Source organism: Ahaetulla prasina, unplaced genomic scaffold, assembly GCF_028640845.1.
Source record: "Ahaetulla prasina isolate Xishuangbanna unplaced genomic scaffold, ASM2864084v1 Contig86, whole genome shotgun sequence".
Taxonomy (NCBI): Eukaryota; Metazoa; Chordata; class Lepidosauria; order Squamata; family Colubridae; genus Ahaetulla; species Ahaetulla prasina.
This window is the reverse complement of record NW_026682557.1, coordinates 1-21,402: the sequence shown is the minus strand read 5'-3', so window position 1 is coordinate 21,402 and position 21,402 is coordinate 1. Positions and strand designations below refer to the sequence as shown.

The following is a 21,402-nucleotide window of genomic DNA, read 5'->3' as shown; positions in this document are numbered from 1 at the left end:
ATCTCTTCACTCGGTTTCCTGGTTTTGTGGCCAGAAAGGCCAGCACCACCATGATGGTTTTGGCCAAGAGAGAAGAAACGGCAACTGAGAAGATGAGGCTGAAGACGGTTTGTCGGAGAAGGCAGGTGGCTTTCCTTGGTTAACCAATGAAGAGAAAAGGAGACAAGAAGCAAAGCAGGAGGGAGACCAGGAGGATGTAGGAGAGGTCCCGGTTGTTGGCTTTGACAAGGGGAGTTTCTCGGTAATTCATGAAGATGATTAAGGCAAGGCCTGTGGTTAGGAAGAAGAATAGGGCAAAAGAGACTAGGAAGATGCCCAGATGTTCTTCATAAGATAGGAAGGTTATGACTTTGGGGATACATTGGACTCTGGCCTCATTTGGATATTTATCCTCTGGACACTTGGTGCATTTTTGTGTATCTGAGAAAGCCAAAAAGCAATATTTCTTTAATATACTGGGTTTTTACATTTGTTCTGGCTGTGAGCTGCTCCTTTGTGTTCAGGTCTGGCCTCAGAAGGATAATGTAGCACTTGGGGATGAAGATGCAGCCCAGCAGCCCAGCACTGGAGGCCAGGATGGAGAAGACCTGCACAGCCACCATGTATTTCCCTTTGGTGCTCAGGTAGGTGGGCACAAAAGTCACCCAGACACTGCAGAAGACCAGCATGCTGAAGGTGATCAGCTTGGCTTCGTTGAAGGCCCCAGGCAGATTCCTGGCCAGGAAAGCCACCGTGAAGCAGATGGCAGCCAGGAAGCCCATGTAGCTGAGGGTGACGTAGGACAACGGCCCGTTCTTTGCATTGCAGGATGATCTCTCCAGGCTGGGAGTGGAGGTCAGAGTCGGGGAAGGGGGGAGAAACTCCCAGCCAGATGGAGCAGATGATAATTTGGACAGCAGAAGAAAAGAGGATGATGGAGTTGGCCAAGCTCTTCCCCAACCATCTCTTCACTCGGTTTCCTGGTTTTGTGGCCAGGAAGGCCAGCACCACCGTGACGGTTTTGGCCAAGAGAGAAGAAACGGCAACTGAGAAGATGAGGCTGAAGACCGTTTGTCGGAGAAGGCAGGTGGCTTTCCTTGGTTGACCAATGAAGAGAGAAGGAGACAAGAAGCAAAGCAGGAGGGAGACCAGGAGGATGTAGGAGAGGTCCCGGTTGTTGGCTTTGACAAGGGGAGTTTCTCGGTATTTAATGAAGATGATTAAGGCAAGGCCTGTGGTTAGGAAGAAGAATAGGGCAAAAGAGACTAGGAAGATGCCCAGATGTTCTTCATAAGATAGGAAGGTTACGACTTTGGGGATACATTGGACTCTGTCCTCATTTGGATATTTATCCTCTGGACACTTGGTGCATTTTTGTGTATCTGAGAAAGCCAAAAAGCAATATTTCTTTAATATACTGGGTTTTTTACATTTCCAAAAATACCTTTTTGGACAAAACCTGATTACAGGCTTTGCTTAACCATTCCACAGGGGGAAAAATGATAATTTTCTAATACCTTTATAGCTAAGGTATAGTAAATTGGAGGATTTCTAGTGCAATTTGAATAAAGAAAAAAAGAGCTGAGTTTCAATGCATATTTTAATTTGTACTTTCATCAAAATGCTGTGGAGAAATCCAGTTCCACAAAGCCTCCCATTTCCCTCAGTGTGACCGACCTTCCTGAGTGGAGAAGGTCCCCTCTGGACAAGGAATGCAGTCATAGCAGCAAACTGGCTCTCCTTCTCGAGCCCTCTTGACAAATCCAGGATGGCAACTTTCCACACATCTGGACTGAGGCAGGGACTGAGCAGAAAAACAAGGAATGCCAAAGGAAATATGTTAGGACTCTCCATCCATGGAAAATAGGGGGAGAAATGGACATTAGACAAGTAGATTCTGGGCTTCACTGAGGTAAATATGAAATCTCTGACTCCTCCCAAACACGGAAGGAGATGTGACCCTGGCAGGTTCTTTCTTTAATTCTTCTCTTATGCTTCTACCATAACACACTGTAATAAATAACTTTTCCACTTAATAAAGTCTGGGGGGGATGGAATTGAGAAAAGATTTAAGCATTAAGTAACAAACAATTGGTTCCTCCTTATGGCTGTATCAAAATGCATTCCTCCACTCTTCTTCTATCCATGGTATGGTTATCAAAGATGTATCAAATTGTTATTAGATTTTTTAAGTAGAATAAAATGTGATTAAGAAGGAAAGTTCTGGAAAGGTTTCTTCTGGACTACAGAAAGCCTTTCAAAGCTGTTTCCCCTTGTCACCAGTTCAAAATAGTCTTTTGTCACCATTTAAGAGATAAAGGAAAAATCCTCATAAATTATAGCTGATGATGTTTCTGCAAGAAAACCAGGAAGCTCAGAGAGCACCAAGGAGCCCCCATGTCAACCCTGAGCTACAAATATTCTCCTTTATTAAGGCTAAAGGTTTCTGCATTGTTTCTAGAACTGTCATGAGATTGAGGGGAGATCATGAGAAAGTGTCCCTGAAAAAGATTAAGTTGCAAATCTTTGGCTGCAACAGACGGGACGTGAATGTGAGTCCTGGGTCAGAAGATATTTCTAAGTTATCCAAGAAAAAGTCCTTTGTGTTGAAGAATTGCAGTTAAGAGACTCCAACTGGCATGGAAAGACAGGCCCACATTTAATCTTAGTTAAATTTGGAGACTCCTTTTGCCTGGAGGGACTGAAGTTGGCTAACACTCAAGATAAACAAGGCCATTCAAGGGATTTCCAGATGAAAGACCCTCTTAAGAGCCAAAGGCCAAATCTAAGTAGTGTTTCCTGTCACAATCTCTCTCTTGTTTCTTCTGATATCAGGAAGACCTTTTCTTTCAATCAAAGTTGTGTTTCAGTGTTTCAGGTTTCTGGGTCAAGGGATTCTCTCACTGCTCATTCTCATTTTATGGGAACTGAAAGTCTTGGACCTCCTTCCTAGGGGCAGAAGGCCAATTGCTCCCCCCAGTTGGGTGAGAGACAGATATGGCTACCTTTGACCAGGACTGGACTACTTAAAAACTATCAGAGACCATGGAGCTGCCCTTTGAGGGAACCATTTCCCAATGGCCTTTCCCTCAGCAGGACAAGAGGAAGCTTCTCTCCCAATGGGACCCCCAGGAGCTCCATCCAGCCATGATCCAATCTCATCTCATTCAGTCCAAACCTCAATTCAGGGTCTGTTCCACAGAATTCCCTTCTGCTTTGCTCTTTCAGGACAAGGAACAAGCAAACCGGAGGCTCTTAACAACACAACCTCCAGCACGTGAGGGTTTCTCATCCCAGGTTGGACATGGCTGAATCAGCTAAAAAGTCTTCAATATCACAGCATCTGAAGAAGACCTTGGTCAATAGTACTGAAGCCTCCCAAGTGGTCTATAGAAAGAAAACTAAAAGGTTTCTACTCCCCATGTTCAATTCTCAGTGAAGGTCATGGACCCTGGAAACGGAGCTTAGTCCACATGAAATGGGTCCCAAATCTTTGGAAAAAAGAGGAAAGACTCCAAAATTTCTCCCACCTTGTTGAGCAACTTTAGCCGTGAAAGAGCTCCTTGGTGGATAGTAAGTCTCTGTCTTTTCCAAGCCCCCATTTGCTGTTCGATAGGATCCTCCTTGGGGACAATCAACAAGCTCATGATTGCCAGATCTGCTGCTACATCTCCATTTTGATCCAAGTAGAGTTTCCTATCAGAAATATTGCAATACTCATTCTTCTGCAGGAAAGGATGGAACTAGAAGGGAAACATCCAGGAATTTTACAATTTGAAAGCTTTTTTAAAAAAAATATTTAGCTTTTATACACTTGAATCTTTCTTCTACAGTTGTTTTAACATCAAAATACGCTTATTGAGAAAAACAGGTGCTACTGCTATCTTCATGAATTAAAAACAGGTTGAGCAAAATTTCTCAACCATATATTGGCAAAATATATATTAACAAAACATAATTGATGCAATTGGTAAGTTATAGGGGACATTCTAGAGCAGGTGACCAGTAAAATGAATTTTAGGAAAAAAGATTATTCATAAATGCCTAGAAAACATCAGGCTGATTATCAGAAATGGTTCATTTAGTGACCGTTACAACAGCACTAAAAAAGTGACTAATGATAGTTTTTCCCATGATCATTGCAGCATCCCCAGGGTCTCCAGGTGATCAAAATCTGAATTCTTGGCATCTACCGTATGTTTTGGACTATAAGACGCACCTTAATTTTTGGGGAGGAAAACAAGAAAAGAAGAATTCTGCCTGTCAGCCTCCGCTTATTACTTTAAGTGTTTATTTACTTAGTAGAGCGTTTAACTGTTTTATCACTTCGTTAAATGTTTTATTGCTACTTGTTGTTATGTGTGATTAATGGGGCGATGGCCCCTTAAGCGCTCCGGTTGCCACATGAGAGGAGGAGGGAAGAAGGATTCAAACAGACAGACGCGGTTTAACGAGCACTGCATGCCAGTAATACCAACCAGAAGACAGAGAGAGGAATAACATCGGAAGTAAAGTACCACATGGCCAAAGAGGAGAAGGACAATGGACTAGAGCTGTTTGAACTTTGGAGGGAGGAGGGCTGAATAAGGGGAAATGCATCTGTAAGCCATATCTATTTCCAGTTCTAGCTCTGCTTCTATTGCTATCTGATGAGCTCAGTAAAAGTTACCTTTCTCTATAAACAAATGGAGTCAGAGTTATTCTTTCTTGAGTATTGATCGGAGGCAATCTGACACTGCCTCTGCCTATCAGCATCAGAATCAGCATCACTTCCACTCGGATTTTGATAAGGAGCAGCACAGATCTTTTTATCCATTTAAAACAAACCCTATCACACTATGCGCATTTAACTGAAGTGGGTGGGGATGATTTTCATGGGGGCAGAAGAGGGACTTGGCACCAAAGGCTCCACTCCCGAGACACCCCCGTCTTCCTCCCTATAGCCGTAGGCGTTGAAAGCCTGGCTTTCTCACAGCCAGGCCCGATACAGACACAGCACTTCAGTCCTCCTGGGCGCTGCCATCTCGTAAACACAGTGCTGGGCTTCCCGGCAAGCCCCCTCATTCCGGAAGCGGCCCGAGGAAGCGTGGAGGTCAGGACTTGATTGACAAAGCGGGTGCTGCACAGGGGGCGTAAGGCAAGGCGCTGCCATCCCAAACCACTGTTCCCACGATCTCCGCTGCCTCCCCAATTCCAAAAACGGGGTGTGCAGAGGCAAAGAAAGAGCATTGCGTTTTCGGGCGGTTCCAGGCAGCGGAGATCACGGCCACAGTGTGTTTGGGTGGCAGTGCCTTGCCTTGCACCTCCTGCACAGAATCCAGCAAGCCCCCAATTCCTTAAAGATGCAAGCCCGTTCAGCATATCCAAAGCCTGCAGGTGGCCTGCCTGGACCATCCTCACCCTATGCCATGCAGCAGCCATGGGGGCAGAAGTCTCGGGAGGCTAAGACTGTAGGGAGTGGGGATCGCCAGTCCTCACACAAGTTGTGAAGGCAGCCATCAGAAGTGCTGGAGCCGCTTCCAGGCAGACCCTGGGAGAACTCGGAGCTCTCGGTGGCTAAAGGGGAAGAAGAAGAAAACTCTGGGCATGTTGAGAAGACACAGACTCCTGTTGCTGGAAGAAGGGCTGCTTCTCCTGCAGTCCCCCCCACCCCCGTCCTTGTGCCTGCACTCCTCCCTCCTCAGCCACCTTCTCCTCCCAAACGGTCTTCCTGCCCAGAGGGGCTCCATCCGTGGTCAAGGTTGGCTCCCCGCCCCCCGCTCTTTTAAACTGAACTGCATTGGGCTTTTCTGGATTGTTGATAAATGATCCTGGGAGAAAGCAGCAGCCGGCCACTGTGGAGGCAGCTGTCAGACTGTCTCTGATTATATTTAGGAAAGAAAACACCTTGACTTCATTTGAAAATAAAGGAAAGTACTTGTTGTGACCCAGGTTCCTGGACCCGGACTCCTGGACTCGGATGATTCAGAAAGTGAGGGAGAAGACCTGGCAAGCCCTGCTTCTCTTGGGCCCTCTCCCTCCCTGGCACCCACTCAAAGGGAGGAGGAGGGGCGGCAAGGCCTGATTCTCCCGAGCCTTCTTCTGATTTCGCAACGCCCCAAGAACAGTTTTGGAGTGATGCAAGACTGCGCAGACGTGACCGGCGCGCGCAGCAGAGGAAGCGTTGGGACAAAGTCAAGGAATGATGGTCATGCAGTGACATCTGCAGAGACTATAAATAGGAGGCGGGACTTCCTGGTTTTTTGTCTTGGACAAAGCAATGAATTTGCGCAGGCAAACTGTATCAATGGAGGGAAGAATATATTCGTGAGTAATTCTGGCCTTATCTATAATTTCCTCGTTATCTCCAGAGACTTGGCAGGCCCGTGGGTAGACGTGGCCAGGACATTTATCTATGTAAATAAAGTAGAAGAGAAGGCCTTTGACTGACTCTTTGTTGGGAGTATTGGGGGAGGGAAACAGAACAGTACTTTTACTAAATACATCTGGACTACAGCTGTGTAAAGTTGAATCTGAGACAAAATATGGCCAACATCCCATATCCCCTCGTTAGTCCCTCCTCCCCACAAAAGGTCAGGCAGGGCTGGTTCAATGCCAGCTCCTTCTCGCCCCCCCCCATGCTAATCTTCTTCCGAAGGTCTCCGGCAGTTTATCATCTCAGGAATGCAAGGTTCGTTGGAAAGCCGCGCGTCTGGCGTTCATGCTGATTTCAAACCTTTCCTTCCCCCTCCCTTCTTCTTTTATGTCAGACGACACTCTTAAAGGGCCGTCTTCTCTTAACCTGAATAGGATAGTAATACATCTTAAGTCCATGAGCTATTTTACATTAAACATAATGACACTGCAATCTAACTACTGAATATAGATTGTACAAATAGAAGTGAGGATTCGAGTGGAGGCTGACAGCAGCGCTGATCCGTTTCAGGTGGTCAAAAGGGGCAGGCATAAGAGCACAAAGGTGCCTACTGTTCCTGTCCTATTGTTTCCTTCATTATATTCAATTAATATAGTTATCACATACTTATGCTCATATATATGCTTATATATTATGTAGTCACTTTCATGCTTATGCTTATATATACTGTTGTGACAAATAAATAAATAAGTAAATAAATAAATGGCCAAGTGGCTGTGGGGAGCTGAGACATTTCTCCTTCATGCTGCCCCCCCAGCTGCTCAGTGCAGTTCACACCAGGCCTTTGCTAACTTTCTCTTGCTGTTTTGCGTAAATCAGTTATATTGTGAAATGTGTCCGTTAAGCTATTGCTCTGAAAGCCCCTCCCCCTTTTCTTTCTAGACTTTTCTGAACCCCTTTGTTCACTGTAAGAACAATACTGTTTAAACAAGTGTTTCCAAAAGTTCCTTAACTTTTTAATTCCTTATTTTCTCTATTTATTATGCAGAAGCGAAAGCTGTAATGAAACATTATTTTAGAAGCAATATTTCATATTCCACAATATCGGGACCCCCATACCTGCCACGGCTGCAGCCTTGGAGCCCCCAACCTCCCTTCGCCCTCCTTCCTTTCCCCTCCTCGATCTGGAGGAATAGGCAGCATTCAAGGCCTGGGCCAGAGTCTGAATGAAACTGTAGAAAAGGTGAAAATTTGTGATCCGTCTTCTGTCCCATTTCCACTGGGTATCCAGTGGGGCTTCCTGGGTACATCTTCTGCGGCCTTTGACAGAAAAGACATGCTTTGAAAGAGAACAGTGGAAATAATGATCTTCAAACTGATGTTCCACAAAGAAATAAGGTTCAAAGCCAGCATCCTTTGGCCTTTCTTTTCCCAGAAAAGCAAAGCTCCAAATACTATGGATGTATTTGTAAACTCTGTGCTTTTTCAATGCAGATGTTCCCAAAACTGTCACGATCCAGACTTTCTCTTCGATGGGTCCTGGCAAATGCATAAGTGTTTCGTGGAAAGGAAGAGCTCTGTCCCTAACGGACTCATATTCTATGAAGTGAACAAAGACGTTGACTTGTCTCCACTTAGAGAGGGCCTCCCTGAGGGATGCTGCTGTGTATCCAGTTGTTGACAATCGTTGTGATATAACAGCACAAATTCCACTCCTGACAAGCATAAGAGTAAAAATCTTCATGAAATTCTCTCCCTTCTCTGTGTCTGAAGCAAAGAGGCCAATCAGGGTCCATCTGAAATGGAGGAGCAGCTGGACAATTGCTGGGTAGTGGAATCCTTCTCTGGGAAGCATTTGGTGGAAAAAGGGGAATTTACTTTTATCACTCAGAGCCTCTGAAACAATGTTATCACTGATCTGAAAAAGTAAGGAAGAAAGCTGTGTTATATTGAAGGTCAGATAAAGTCCAAAACTTTATTTTTTAATAAAGTCAACTTGGTATCGATGAACAAATTAAATAAACTATTGCTGATTAGCAATTATGCCATAGCAAGAAACAGAATATTAAGCACAGAGCGTTAACAACACTGTATATAAAAATGGAATAAAAGAAGCAGATGAAATAAAAAAGAATAAGAATAAAAAAAACATAAATCATATTTCGGTATCACTCCTACAGTTTATTGCAATCAGACCCACATGTCTATGGAGATTCTCCATCATCCAGGTCACGATTGTCCCAAAAGTGCTTTTTCAAGAGGCAACTGGACTTGTCGTGTCCCACTCCTCCGCTGACAGCTGGGTCAGGGAAATCCGAATCAGGCGTGCCTCTGCAGCTCTGCCCAAAGTCCTAGCAAAGTCCTCAGAGCAGGCAGGAGACTAGTAAGTGACTTCAGCAAGATAAGTTCGACTTTTGCCTGACTCAGAGACTGCCAGAAAGCAGATCCTTTATATAGGCCATGGGCTGTGGCTCCATGACTCAGCACTCATTAAGGCCTGCCCCTCCCTTCCCTCTGTTGCCTCCGCCTATCCAATCTTCTGATGCGAGGGTCACATCAATCAGCTGTTGGTAATAAACCCTCCTCAGGCTCACCTGCTGTGGAGGAGGGGGAGGGGTCTAGCTGCTCCGTTTGCCTGGGCATGGAGTCAGGGCTGGGGCAGGGAGATTCTCCTTCTTCTGCAGTTTGTGTGGGCATGGAGCCAGGACTGGGACCGGGAGGCATACATTCCTCAGTGTTCGGGAGCAGGTAAGAAGGCCCCGGCTGCTCTGAGGGCGGGCAAGACACAACAGGACTTTCTGGTTTTTCTTTGAAGACGTTTTGCTTCTCATCTAAGAAGCTTCTTCAGCTCTGGATGAGAAGCTAAAGATCTTCAAAGAAAAACCAGAAAGTCCAGTCGCCTCTTGGAAAAGCACCTTCGGGACAATCAGACCCACATATGCAGATGTCAAGTGAATGTTTTGTTCCAATGAAGGTCCATAAATGTTTAATTCTGACTGCACAGAACATGTGTTGCTTTAACACAAGTATCTCAATAGGTTGTTTGTCTAATGTGCGGTCCAAGACTCTGATCTCTCGTTCTCTTTCTTAAGACAGTTGACAGTCAATATTCCGGATTCTTGGTGAAGCAATATTTATTTATTTATTTTATTTCTATCCCACCTTATTATTTTTTGGCCTATTCTCTAGTTATACAAGAGACAAGGAGATATATATATATATTTGATTATACATGTAATAATGGCAGCAAGAATGGTATTTGCACAAAATTGGAAGGCGGAAAAAATTCCTACAAAGGGAGAGTTAATGAAGAAGATACTACAATGTGCAGAAATGAGTGTCAGCCTCCACTCCAATCCTCACATCCTTTTGTGGGAGGAGGGACTAACGATGGGATATGGAATGTTAGCCATATTTTGTCTCAGATCCAACTTTATACTGCTGCAGTCCAGATGTACTTAGTAAAAGTACTTTTCTTTATTTGCAAATGAAGTCAAGGTGTATTCTTTCCTAAATATAATCAGAGGCAGCCTGACATTAAGTTGGATCTCAACTTAAGCTCTGAAGAGCCCAAACAGCTGCAAAGTTTCTTGGGATTTGCGAACTTTCATCGTCAATTCATCCCCTCCTTTGCTCAAATTGCTTTGCCAATCACCAACCTCTTAAAAACTAAAGGAGATACAAAGCCCAAACTATCATTACCTCTCGAATGGTCAATGGAATGTCAAGCAGCGTTTGAAAAGTTGAAACAACTGTTTGCTGCTGAACCTATTTTGAAACACCCAACATGGATGTTCCTTTTGTTGTACAAACAGATGCTAGTGACGTAGCGGTCGGAGCCGTTTTGCTCCAGAACAATGCTGATGGTAAACTACAACCTTGTGCTTTCACTTCTCGAAAATTGACTGAAACTGAAAGAAGGTGGGCTATTTGGGAGAAAGAAGCATTTGCAGTTCATTGGGCTCTTCGCACTTGGAGACAATTCTTAGAAGGTTCCAACCATCCTTTTGAAGTTTGGACTGATCACAAAAATCTGGAAGCGCTAAAAACTCCTAGAAAACTTTCGCCTAAACAAACCCGCTGGGCTCAATATTTTAACTGTTTTAATTTCACTTTACATTACATTCCCGGAGGAAAGAACTTTTTGGCAGATGCTCTTTCACGTCTGCCCCAATACAATGGTACATGCGCCGAGGTGGTACGCCCAATACTTCCCATTCAGCAATTAGCAGCTCCGGCTATAACCCGAAGCCATACCAAAACCGAGACATCACTACCAGATGAATTAACTAAGTTATTTAAGGAAGCTTTGAACTCAGATGATTGGTTCTTGGCTCATTCACACGAATGCACGCTCCATGATGAACTAGCTTGGATTGGAGGAAAACTATATGTTCCTCTATCACTCAGAGAAACCATCCTACAACAATGCCATGATGCTAAAATGGCAGGACATTTTGGGTTTGTGAAAACCTTGCACCTTCTTAAAAGACAATTTTGGTGGCCAAGTCTTAAAAAGGACATTCAATCATATATAGCAAGTTGCCCTGTTTGCGCATCATCTAAAAGGCCTCCAGGAAAACTTCCTGGATTACTTCAAACAGTAGCCCAGCCAGGAGCCCCATGGAAAGAAATATCCATGGATTTCATAGTGGAACTACCCCAAAGTGCAGGCAATACTGTAATCTGAGTAGTCACAGACCTGTTCTCCAAACAAGTCCATTTTATTCCATGTTCCAAAATACCTTCTTTAAAGACTCTGGCAAAGTTGTTTGTGCAACACATTTATAGACTCCACGGGGTTCCTAAGCACATCATCTCAGATCGAGGAGTTCAGTTCACTTCTCAGTTTTGGAAAGAGTTTTTGCGACTGATTGGCTCCGCCCAAGGATTAAGCTCCTCCCATCATCCACAGACTAATGGAAGTTGTGAACGCTCGAACTCAGTACTAGAACAATATTTACGTTGTTACATTAACTATCAACAAGACAATTGGGCGGACCTACTACCTTTTGCAGAAGTAGCCTACAATAACTCAATTCATAGTAGCACAGGATTTACTCCTTTTAAAGTAGCTTCAGGCCAAGACTTTGTTCCCATCTTGGAACTCCCAAAGGAAAAAAACCACGGTTTCATCATTGTCAGAATGGATAGATCAAATTCAAAGCACATGGAAAATGACTCAAAAGGCGATTGATGACGCCCACCGTGCACATAAAAAACAAGCGGATAAAAAAAGATCCCCTGAGAACAAGTACCAAGTTGGAGATAGAGTTTATCTCTCCACCAAATATTTACAAACCACTCAAAAATCTAAAAAACTGGGACCTAAGTATGTGGGACCTTTCCCCATAGTGAAAATCATCAACCCCGTGACTGTACAGCTAGATTTACCAAAAACACTTAGAAGAATTCACCCCGTTTTCCATGTGAGCTTACTGAAACCAGAACACACGTCTACTTTCCATGCTAACCATACACCCCCTCCTATACCAATTCTCATAGAGGGCGAACAACATTTTGAAGTAAAAGAATTCTTAGATTCCAGAAAACATAGAAATAAAATTCAATATATTATTGCTTGGAAGTATTTCCCTTTGTCCCAAGCTGAATGGGTGAACAAGGAAGATGTTCGTGCTTCAGAAAAGATAGCACAGTTCTATAAAAAATATCCTGACAAACCCTAACTTTTCTCTTTTCTTTTCTAGGACTAACGTCCTTGTTGCAGGAGGGCCAAATGTCAGCCTCCACTCCAATCCTCACATCCTTTTGTATACTTTATATTCAGTAGTTAGATTGCAGTGGGGTTTTATGTGTAATGTACATAGCTCATGGATTCAGGTTAAGTAGAGAGGGCCCTTTAAGAGTGTCGTCTGACATGAGATCAAGGGAAGGGGAGATTGATGGTTTGAATTCAGCAGGAATGTTAGAGCGGGGGCTTTCAACAGACATTGCATTCCTGAGATGATTTACAGCCAGAGACCTGCGGAAGAAGATTACCACAGGGGGCCGAGAAGGAGCTGGCATTGGACCAGACCTGGCTGACCTCTTGTGGGAGGAGGGACTAACAATGGGATATGGAATGTTAGCTATATTTTGTCTCAGATCCAACTTTATACTGCTGCAGTCCAAATGTATTTAGTAAAAGTACTTTTCTTTATTTGCAGATGAAGTCAAGGTGTATTCTTTCCTAAATATAATCAGATTAAATATAATCAGAGGCAGCCTGACATTGAGTAGATTAACATTAGAGGGAAGGAAGAATTGGAGTATTACATCATATGGGGGCAATTTTATCAATGGATAGAGACTGAATATAGACAATAGGCAATGTAAAATATGGGAAAATATGTTGTAATACATTAAATTTAAATGTAAGAGGAAAGATAAATAAGTACTAAGAAAATGATGATAAATGTTAAATATGATGACACCAAAAAATTTTTGTACCCAGACGTTACACTGATTAACAATGAAGTTTGTTTAAAAATTAAAATTAAAAAAATCCCCTCCCCCCCAAAAAAAAAAAGAAATGAGACCACAGCTCCTAATATAATTTGTCCGTTGCATAATCCAAGAGGGCTTTCTTTGCAATTCTGCATCTTCTAACCCTGGGACTCTGTCAGGTCCTAAGAATTTCTTTCATGTGGAAAAGGAAGGAGACCCTCTATGAGTTCTCTGGTTTCACGTATCAGGACACAGTAAAAAGCATCTGGTCTTAAGCAGTTCTTAAAAGTAGGTAAATGCAACCTTAGATGAACAACAACAACTACAGGACATATTACACCCTGTCATCATTTCCTTTACAGAAAGAGAGGCAAAATGGAGAAGCCAGGTATGAAAGGCCAAGGACACCCTGACTGCTTCCACAGGTGTGAAGAGGCTGAGAGGTGCTGCTGATCAAGGGACCCAGATTAATTGACCATCGCAAGTGTGACTTTTTCTATAAAAGCCAAAGTTTCAGGAGTTTGCTGGTCTCAGCATTTGAAGTGTGTGTTAACACAATGCCAAAGGGTAAAAAATCTAGCAATGATCTGAGAGAAGCAATTGTGGCTGCCTCTATCAATCTGGGAAGCGTTACAAGGCCACTTCCAAACAATTTAAAGTCCATCATTCTATAGTGAAGAAGATTATTTAGAAGGGGAAAACATTCAAGGCAGTTGCAGTCCTGCATCTGGAGAAGGAGCGGTCGGAGTGATGTCTCGAGACGGGACAGTTGGCAATTGGAGCATGTGATCGGCAGAGAAGTCAGGGGATGGTTTGTGGGGTTTGTTTAACGAAGGGGAAACCCGGATCTCTCAGATTCGGATTTTCCCAGATGTGCCAGTTTACCTATCCTAGTAAAAGAACTTTGAAAGGTGGGTGCTTCGGAGTCTTCACTTGGCAAGGGGGTTTTCTGGAACGCTGATATTAATCCGAGCTCCATTTTAAGGGCAATCAATTTCCTCCATAACATTTCTCTATTTATTGTGTCAAATGCTGCACTAACCTCTATACAGCCAACAAAACATGGTATATCTGACTGACATATTATGTAATTAGACATTTCAAAACAAAATTTGTCAATATTAGATTATTTATTAATTATTATACAACTTTTTTATGAAAAAAGTTTCATAAACTTTTTACTCGACTTAAAACCTTCTTGTTCTTCTGTAAGGAATGCACTTTTGTTCCACCTAATCTCAAGTTTACTTAAGAGGAACATGGCAAACATTTTAGCCACAATATCTCCTAAATTAACAGGCCTGTAATTGCTAGAGTCCTTTTTATTCCATTTTTTAATATATTTATATATAGAGAGAGACACTACTATTCCCAACTTGAATAAAACTGGATATGGCAAGTGTTATTTCTATCTGAAAAGGAACATGCCAATACTTCACCACAACTAGAAAAAACTTAGAAAAAACTACAAAACTTAGAAAAAAGAATACTAGCTATTGAACAAAACTTAGAAAAAAGAATACTAGCTATTGAACAAAACTTAGAGAAAAAAATTCTAACAGTTATTGAACAAAGTTTCACAAATCTGGTAAAACAAATTACAACACACAAAAAATGAAAACTCAAATGATCTAAATCTCTTCCCAACTCATCTAACATTACATAATACACAACCTACAACACAACCTAGACAACAAATAACTACAACACAACCTAGACAACAAATAACTACTAACCAACTAATTAGAGATGCCATGGAGAGAGGACAAAAAATTAATATTATGCAATATTATTTGGATTAGAAAACGCTAAGGAACCAGATATTACTAAGATTCACAACATCATTGGAAATTATAATTCATCAACCATCTCCCCAAATGAAATAATTGCAGTCTCCAGAGATGGACCAGAATATAAAAACAGTGATGGATCAATAGCACCAAGATTCTGTAGAGTCATATGCATAAATGAGGACAGCAAACGTAAATTCATTTATACTATAAACTCAATTGCTAAAACCAACCCTGCCTACAGTAAATTTAGATCACGTCCTGATCTATCTTTTCTGCAACGGATACATTCTCGTGAACTTTGCACAGAACTTAAACGAAAACAAGACAATGGTGAATCCAACCTATACATTGGCTACTGTGCTGATTGCATAAAAAATAAAACCTACAATCAACAAATCACCTCCAAATCCCCCAACACCCAAAACATCCAACAAGCCATCCCAATGTTCAATCAAGTACCCATCACCCAACCATCCATCCAACCAGCCATCCAACAAACCATCTCAACAAACATTCAAGGACCCACCCTCCACTTAGAAACAAACAACCTACTCTGTAATAAACAATGTGGTTTCAGAAAAAAAAATTATCATGTAACTTACAACTTCTCCACTGTAAAAACATATGGACTACAAATCTTGATCAAGGCAAAACAATAGATGCAATCTACATAGACTTCTGCAAAGCTTTTGACTCAGTAGTACATGATAAACTTCTCCTAAAACTAAAATCCTATGGCATTTCAGGACCCCTTCACAATTGGATATCTGCTTTTCTGTCTAACAGACAACAAGTGGTCAAAATTGGCAATGCTCTATCAAATCCTGTTCCTGTCAAGAGTGGCGTTCCTCAAGGCAGCGCTCTTGGACCAACACTCTTCATACTATATTTAAATGATCTTTGTGACCATATCTCAAGTAATTGTGTTTTCTTTGCTGACGATGTCAAACTATTTAACACCACCGACAATACATCTACCATTCAAAAAGACCTTGATCATCTAACTGCTTGGTGTAAAACTTGGCAACTCCAAATCTCAATCAGCAAATGCTCAGTCTTACATATTGGAAAAAAGAACCCAAACACTAAGTACATGCTTGATGGACATTATCTTACAGATGACCCCCAACCTGTTAAAGACCTTGGAGTTTTCATATGAAATGATCTAAGTGCCAAAGCCCACTGCAACTACATAGCAAAAAATGCTCTAAGAGTTGTAAACCTAATCTTGTGTAGCTTCTTTTCCAAAAACACGACTACACTATTAACCAGAGCATATAAAACATTTGCTAGGCCAATTCTAGAATACAGCTCGCCTGTCTGGAACCCACACCACATCTCTGACATCAATACAATTGAACGTGTCCAGAAATATTTTACAAGAAGAGTCCTCCACTCCTCTGAAAACAACAAAATACCTTATCCCACCAGACTTGAAATCCTAGGTTTAGAAAACTTAGAACTCGGCTGCCTCCAACAGGACCTGTGCTCAACTCATAGAATCATCTATTGCAATGTCCTTCCTGTTGAAAACTACTTCAGCTTCAATCACAACAATACAAGAGCAAACAATAGATTAACCGCTTCAAACTTGATTGCAGAAAATATGATTTCTGTAACAGAGTCATTAACACTTGGAACACACTACCTGACTCTGTGGTCTCTTCCCATAATCCCAAAAGCTTTAACCAAAAACTGTCTATTGACCTCACCCCATTCCTAAGAGGTCTGTAAGGGGCGTGCATAAGAGCACAAACGTGCCTACCATTCCTGTCCTATTGTTTTTCTTTTTCTTCTTATATATATATGTTTATACTTCCTTATATCTCCTCATATATATGTTTATATACTGTATAATCCTTTTGTATGATACCTATGTATGTTGTTGTGACAAAAATAAATAAATAAACTAGGGATAGCTGGGAGAAAATCTTCTCCAGGGACCTTATTGCTTTTCAAGCCTTTAATGAGAAATTTGAACAAGAACATAAGAGAAAAAAAACATAATTGACACATTTGCTAATATGGAGAAAAGCAACTCTTGAATTCCATGGAGAAGATAGGACTGAATCTGTTGCTCACCCACCAACACCCACCCCTCACTTTAGCAGAGGGAGAAAAACACAAACAAACCTGGGGGACTTTGTAGGTGTCTGCTAATGTTGACATCTGGCTGGAGATTTCCCTCTGAGCTGCATCAAAAAGAGCCAGAAGGTTCTCCTTCCTCCCACAGCCGTAGTTGGGGACATTGGCTTCTCCAGTAGACAGAAGGTCCAGCAAGGCATGTGAAGTGCGGAAAGGGCTCAGATAGTTGTCATAGATGTTGTAGCCCAGTGTGAGGTTGTGTAGCAGCTGGCGATTCTTGTTGACCAGTTGAATGTTGAAAATTAATCGTAGGGTGCATGAAAAACTATAAGAATCCTTACTGTAAAAAAAATGTTCATGTTATTATCATCAACAGTAACAATAAACTTTTAAAAAGAATGTATTCCTGTCTCCACAAGCCTACTGGGTCTTAAAACAATATTGATCCAACACCAATAATCGGTTATACAGATCTGGGAATGGGCTTGGCAGAGGCAACTACAACTGTTACAATCATAACTTTAAACAAAATGAATTCAAGTGATGGAGTGAACGGGGAAGAGGAAAATAATCTGGATTGCCTTCAGTATTTTTTAACCCAATCTTTGGATTTGAGTGTTTTAACATAAGAAAAAAGAGGCCAGTTATGGAAATAAAAATTCAGGAAATTAGCAAGTCCTGTAATATAAAATATTAATAAATATCAGAGAAATAAGAAGAAAAGAAAGAACTGCAAATGGAGGAAATGCAACTCCATCACCCCGAATGACTTACAGGGACGGACTAGGAGGAGCACTGCGGAAAGGCAACATTATAGGCCATATTATTGTTTCAGTTACAACTATACCAACGAGATGGTCTCCTGGCCTGTAAAAGCTCCATGGTTGTTCTTCATCCTGGTGCACCAAACTCAGCGGGCATTTCATTCTCAGCTTCCCAGAGACCGGCTGGGACATCAGCAGCATCAGAAGAAGAAGCAGGAGATCCATCATTCATGGAGCTTTATTAATCCTCTTCCTGTTTCTGACACCAACAGCAGGAACAGCTGGAAGATTTCAAAGCATTCTCACAAGATGGAAATGCCAGGGACTTTCCTGATACAAACAGAGAAACACTCAGCTTCACCTGGAAAGGAGAGAAAAGTACAATCAAGAGCACAGATCCAACAGAGCTTGATCTTACAAATTTATCCTTTTCTGATACAAGATCCTTTGCATATGGCTTCAATCTGCTGTCTCTGTCAGAGATATGGAGATCTCCAAGGCTCAGATAATTATTATTAATTACAGTGATAAGCAACTTCTCCTCTTGGGATCCTGAACTGCTTCTGGGCTCCATGTGCAGAGGAGAGGCTGGAGAAAAGCTTGTTTGTGAAAAGCCACAACTACACTCCTGGGATCAATTTCTGTAGCGGTTGTGGTCTTTCCTGTCGGGACATGTCAGGAAAGGGATGCTGGAGGAAGATCCTTCAAGGGAATTGACTTCTGTTGTCCTTCAACCGGGTCTCTTTGTCTCCAGAGTCTGCTGGAGAAGGTCAGCCAGAAGTATGGAGTTTGGTGCCACTCTAGGTTGGTGACCCTTCACTCTGGGGCTGCCCGTCTTCTTATGCCAAGGAAGCCATCAGTGCCCTTGGATTCTGCCTAACATTAAAAGCAGGGCCTGTTTGGGATTTTCTTTTATATCAGAACTCCATTTATGAATTTCCAATTGGAGCTGATCTTAACATTCCTTGTGCCTGAAGAGAAATTTGCTTCCCCATCTATTTTAGCCATATCAATTTTGGGATGAGAGGCAGGGAAGTAGCAGCCTGTGAGCTATATTGGCTGAACAGGGAGAAGGTCATCGAGTGGGTGGAAGTTTTGCTTTCTTGACACTTTCTTTAGGTATTGATACAAGACGCTAAGATCCTTTGTATTTTGAAGTTTCTTTTTAGCTTATTCGATAAAGAATGGACTGTAAGGTCTGGAGCTGAGATTGATTGATCGATTGATCGGCTGCCCATCTTCTGCCCGGGTAACTCTGGGGGGGCTTACAAAGGTTGGGGGGGTTTTCCCACAGCCAAGATGGGGTCACCATGATGCCCCTCCCCCCTCTGGTTGTCCCTGGTGGGGGGGGACGTTCCCCCCTCTGAGGCTGTGAAGGGGTGAAGCCCCCTCCCCTAAACCCCCCCAGGGCCTTGAAGGGGCTCTTGGGGCCCCGGAGTCCCCGGTTCCTTTGGCTCCCTTGTCCACGGATGGCGCCTCTTCTCTGGGGGGGGGGGAAGACGGAGACTTTGCCCAGGAGGGGAACCGGGAGGGGCTGAGATCCTGATGGCTCCCCTCTCAGGGCCTGGCTAGGAGCTCCTCCGTCCTGGGGGGCTCTGGGTCTCCCCCACGAGGGTCTCCCTGGAGGGGCCCAGAGGGGGGGAGGGAGGGAGGGGGGGAGGAGCCCCCCCAGGAGGGGGGAGGGGGAGGGAGAAAAGCCCCCCCCTGAGGAGGGATTCAGAGGCTTTCAGGGGCTCCTCGGCCGACAGGTTCCCCCTCAGGAAAGCAGCCGGGATGGAGGCCTCTGGATCTCCTCAGAGACTCCCTGCCCCACCTCTCCCTCCTCTCTCTCCCTCCTTCCCAGGAAGAGGATCCAAAGAATGGGGTGGATGGAGGGGAAAAAGAATATATATATTTATTTATATAGATTAACAAAAGAGGGGAAACTCCTGGATTCCCTCCATATCCCACTCCTGCCCCCCTGGAATCAGGGGAAAGGGGACGGGGGGGGGGTTGGGCCTCCCCCTCCTTGGGGGCCCTTCAGTCGAGGTCATCTGTCTGAGTGTCCAGTGCAGGGCCTCCCAGGGCAGGCGGCTCCACCTCAGCAAAGGTGTCCGGACTTCAACTCCCAGAATCCCCTGCCCAGCACTCGGGGTCCTCCATCCCCTTACACGCTTTAGCTGTCCCTCTCACTGCCTGTAGGGGGCAGTCTGCAGTCTGGCCTTTCAGTCCCAGCTGGCCCCCACAGGCAGCGAGCAGGACAGCTAAAGCGGGCAAAGACCCCGCAGCCTTCTCCATTTTGTGGCCTCTTTTTTTCTGAGGAGATTCTCCCTCCCTCCATTTTGAGGGGAGAAAAAAGGGAGATTTTCTCTCCTCTCCAGCCGGGAGTCGGGGAAGGTTCCCCAAAGGGAGGGAGGGAGGTGGGGGGGAGAAGTCAGTAGCCCCTCCCGGTTCTTTCGGGGGAGCCCCAGAGGATCCCAGGGCTGGAGGGTTCCCCAGAGGTCATCCAGTCGGACCCGGCCCCAAGCAGGAGCCCCCTCCGCCCTCCTGGGGGTTTCCCTCCGGGGCCTCCGAGCTGCCTGTGGGCCCTTTGAGGGCGGCCTCTGTGTGTGGGTGTGTGAATGAGGCCTGCGGAGTCCATGGAAGCCCTGAAAAGCCGGATGGAGATTCCGAAATAGGTTCCCTCCGTTTCCCTCCTCCTGGTGGGTGGGAACCTTCCCCTTCCTGGGTGGATGCGTGAAGGAGGCCCTCAGGCTGAGCCCCCCTCGGGTTCCTTCTGTGGCCTCCAGGGCCCTTCTCTCCCCTCCGCCTGCATGGAGGGCCTGGGGTGGATTCCCCTCAGGTCAGGCAGGGGATGATGGGCCATGCAGCAGGGAGGGCTTCCCACAGGATCCAATTCTGGATTCGGGGCCTTCAGCACCAACCGCCATGCTTGGAGTGAAGGAGGGCTGAGTGAAGGGATGGGGTTGGACTAAATGACCTCCAAGGTCCCTCCCAACTCTGTTCCTGTTATTATTATTATTAAAAGAGTTGATGAGTGGAGGATGGCTGAGCGAAGGGGGGTTGGGGAGATGGGGGAACCAGATCAGAGTTGGGCCTCCAGGGAAAAGAGCTGGGATGGTGGGAGAGGGAGAGAGACGAAGCTTTGGGGATGGAGGAAGAGGGTCAGGGATTCCCCACAATCTCTGGACAAACCTTGAGAGGGACTGGCAGAGATCTCTCCAGGGGTCTTCAGAGGATCCACTGGTGACTTGGATGCTCTTTCTCCTGCTTGGAACCCCAGAGATGGTTTTGGATGCTGGTTTCCAGTATTCCCAGTTAGGCCAGGCCTCAGGATACTGGGGCTGCTCCCCAGGGCAGAAAGGCTGGACGTGAATCCCATAAAAGTGAAAAGGGGAGAATGTGGCTGTGACCCTCCCTGGGTTGGCTTCTCTCTCTCTCTCTCCTGCCAGGTGTTGGGGGAAAGAATGTATGCCGCTGCTTTAAAATGCATAAAATTCCACCCCTTCCAAATGCATGGACTTCAATACCCATCATCCTCAGCCACAGCTTCGCCGTTAGCAGATGCCACAAACGGAGGTTCAGAAGAGGCTGTTGTGTTCCCCAAGGAGGAGCCAGCGGGCTCAGTGGTTACAGCCAAGGAGGCTCTCCTGGAAGGTCCTGCCAGCCATTCCTGGTCCAGGGAGGTTTTGTCTGGGAAGGTTTTGTGAATCTGCTCGAGTCTGAAGGGCCAGGAAGGGGCTGAATTTGCAGGGCGTCCCAGGCTTTGCTCAGGGTTGGCTTGGGGCGTTTACAGAACCAACCAGGATGGCTTCCAAACCAGGCTATTACTGGTCGATGACTGTAATAAAGTTATATTCTATTCTATTTTTCCAAACCACAATCAGGACCTTAAGGTTGTATGTCAGTCTAATTAATTGTGGCATGTTTCACTTCTGATGGCCAAAACAATTCAAGATTTCTGCATTGTGCAAGCCGACCAAGGATGGTCTCTTGAGGT

At 44.3% G+C, this 21,402-nt stretch overlaps 1 protein-coding gene across 1 annotated transcript; it reads right to left on the bottom strand.

Annotated features, from left to right (window-relative positions):
- Window positions 1-1,578: 1,578 nt before the first annotated feature.
- Window positions 1,579-21,124, bottom strand: LOC131187398 (vomeronasal type-2 receptor 26-like; the record flags this gene model as incomplete). The annotated part of the gene is made up of 7 exons (XM_058161623.1): window positions 1,579-1,783; window positions 3,510-3,722; window positions 7,454-8,252; window positions 16,708-16,999; window positions 17,730-17,784; window positions 20,598-20,767; window positions 20,933-21,124. Coding segments are annotated over 6 exons (1,534 nt in total), but the record flags the coding sequence as incomplete, so codon positions are not given.
- Between the last annotated feature and the right edge of the window lie 278 nt (window positions 21,125-21,402).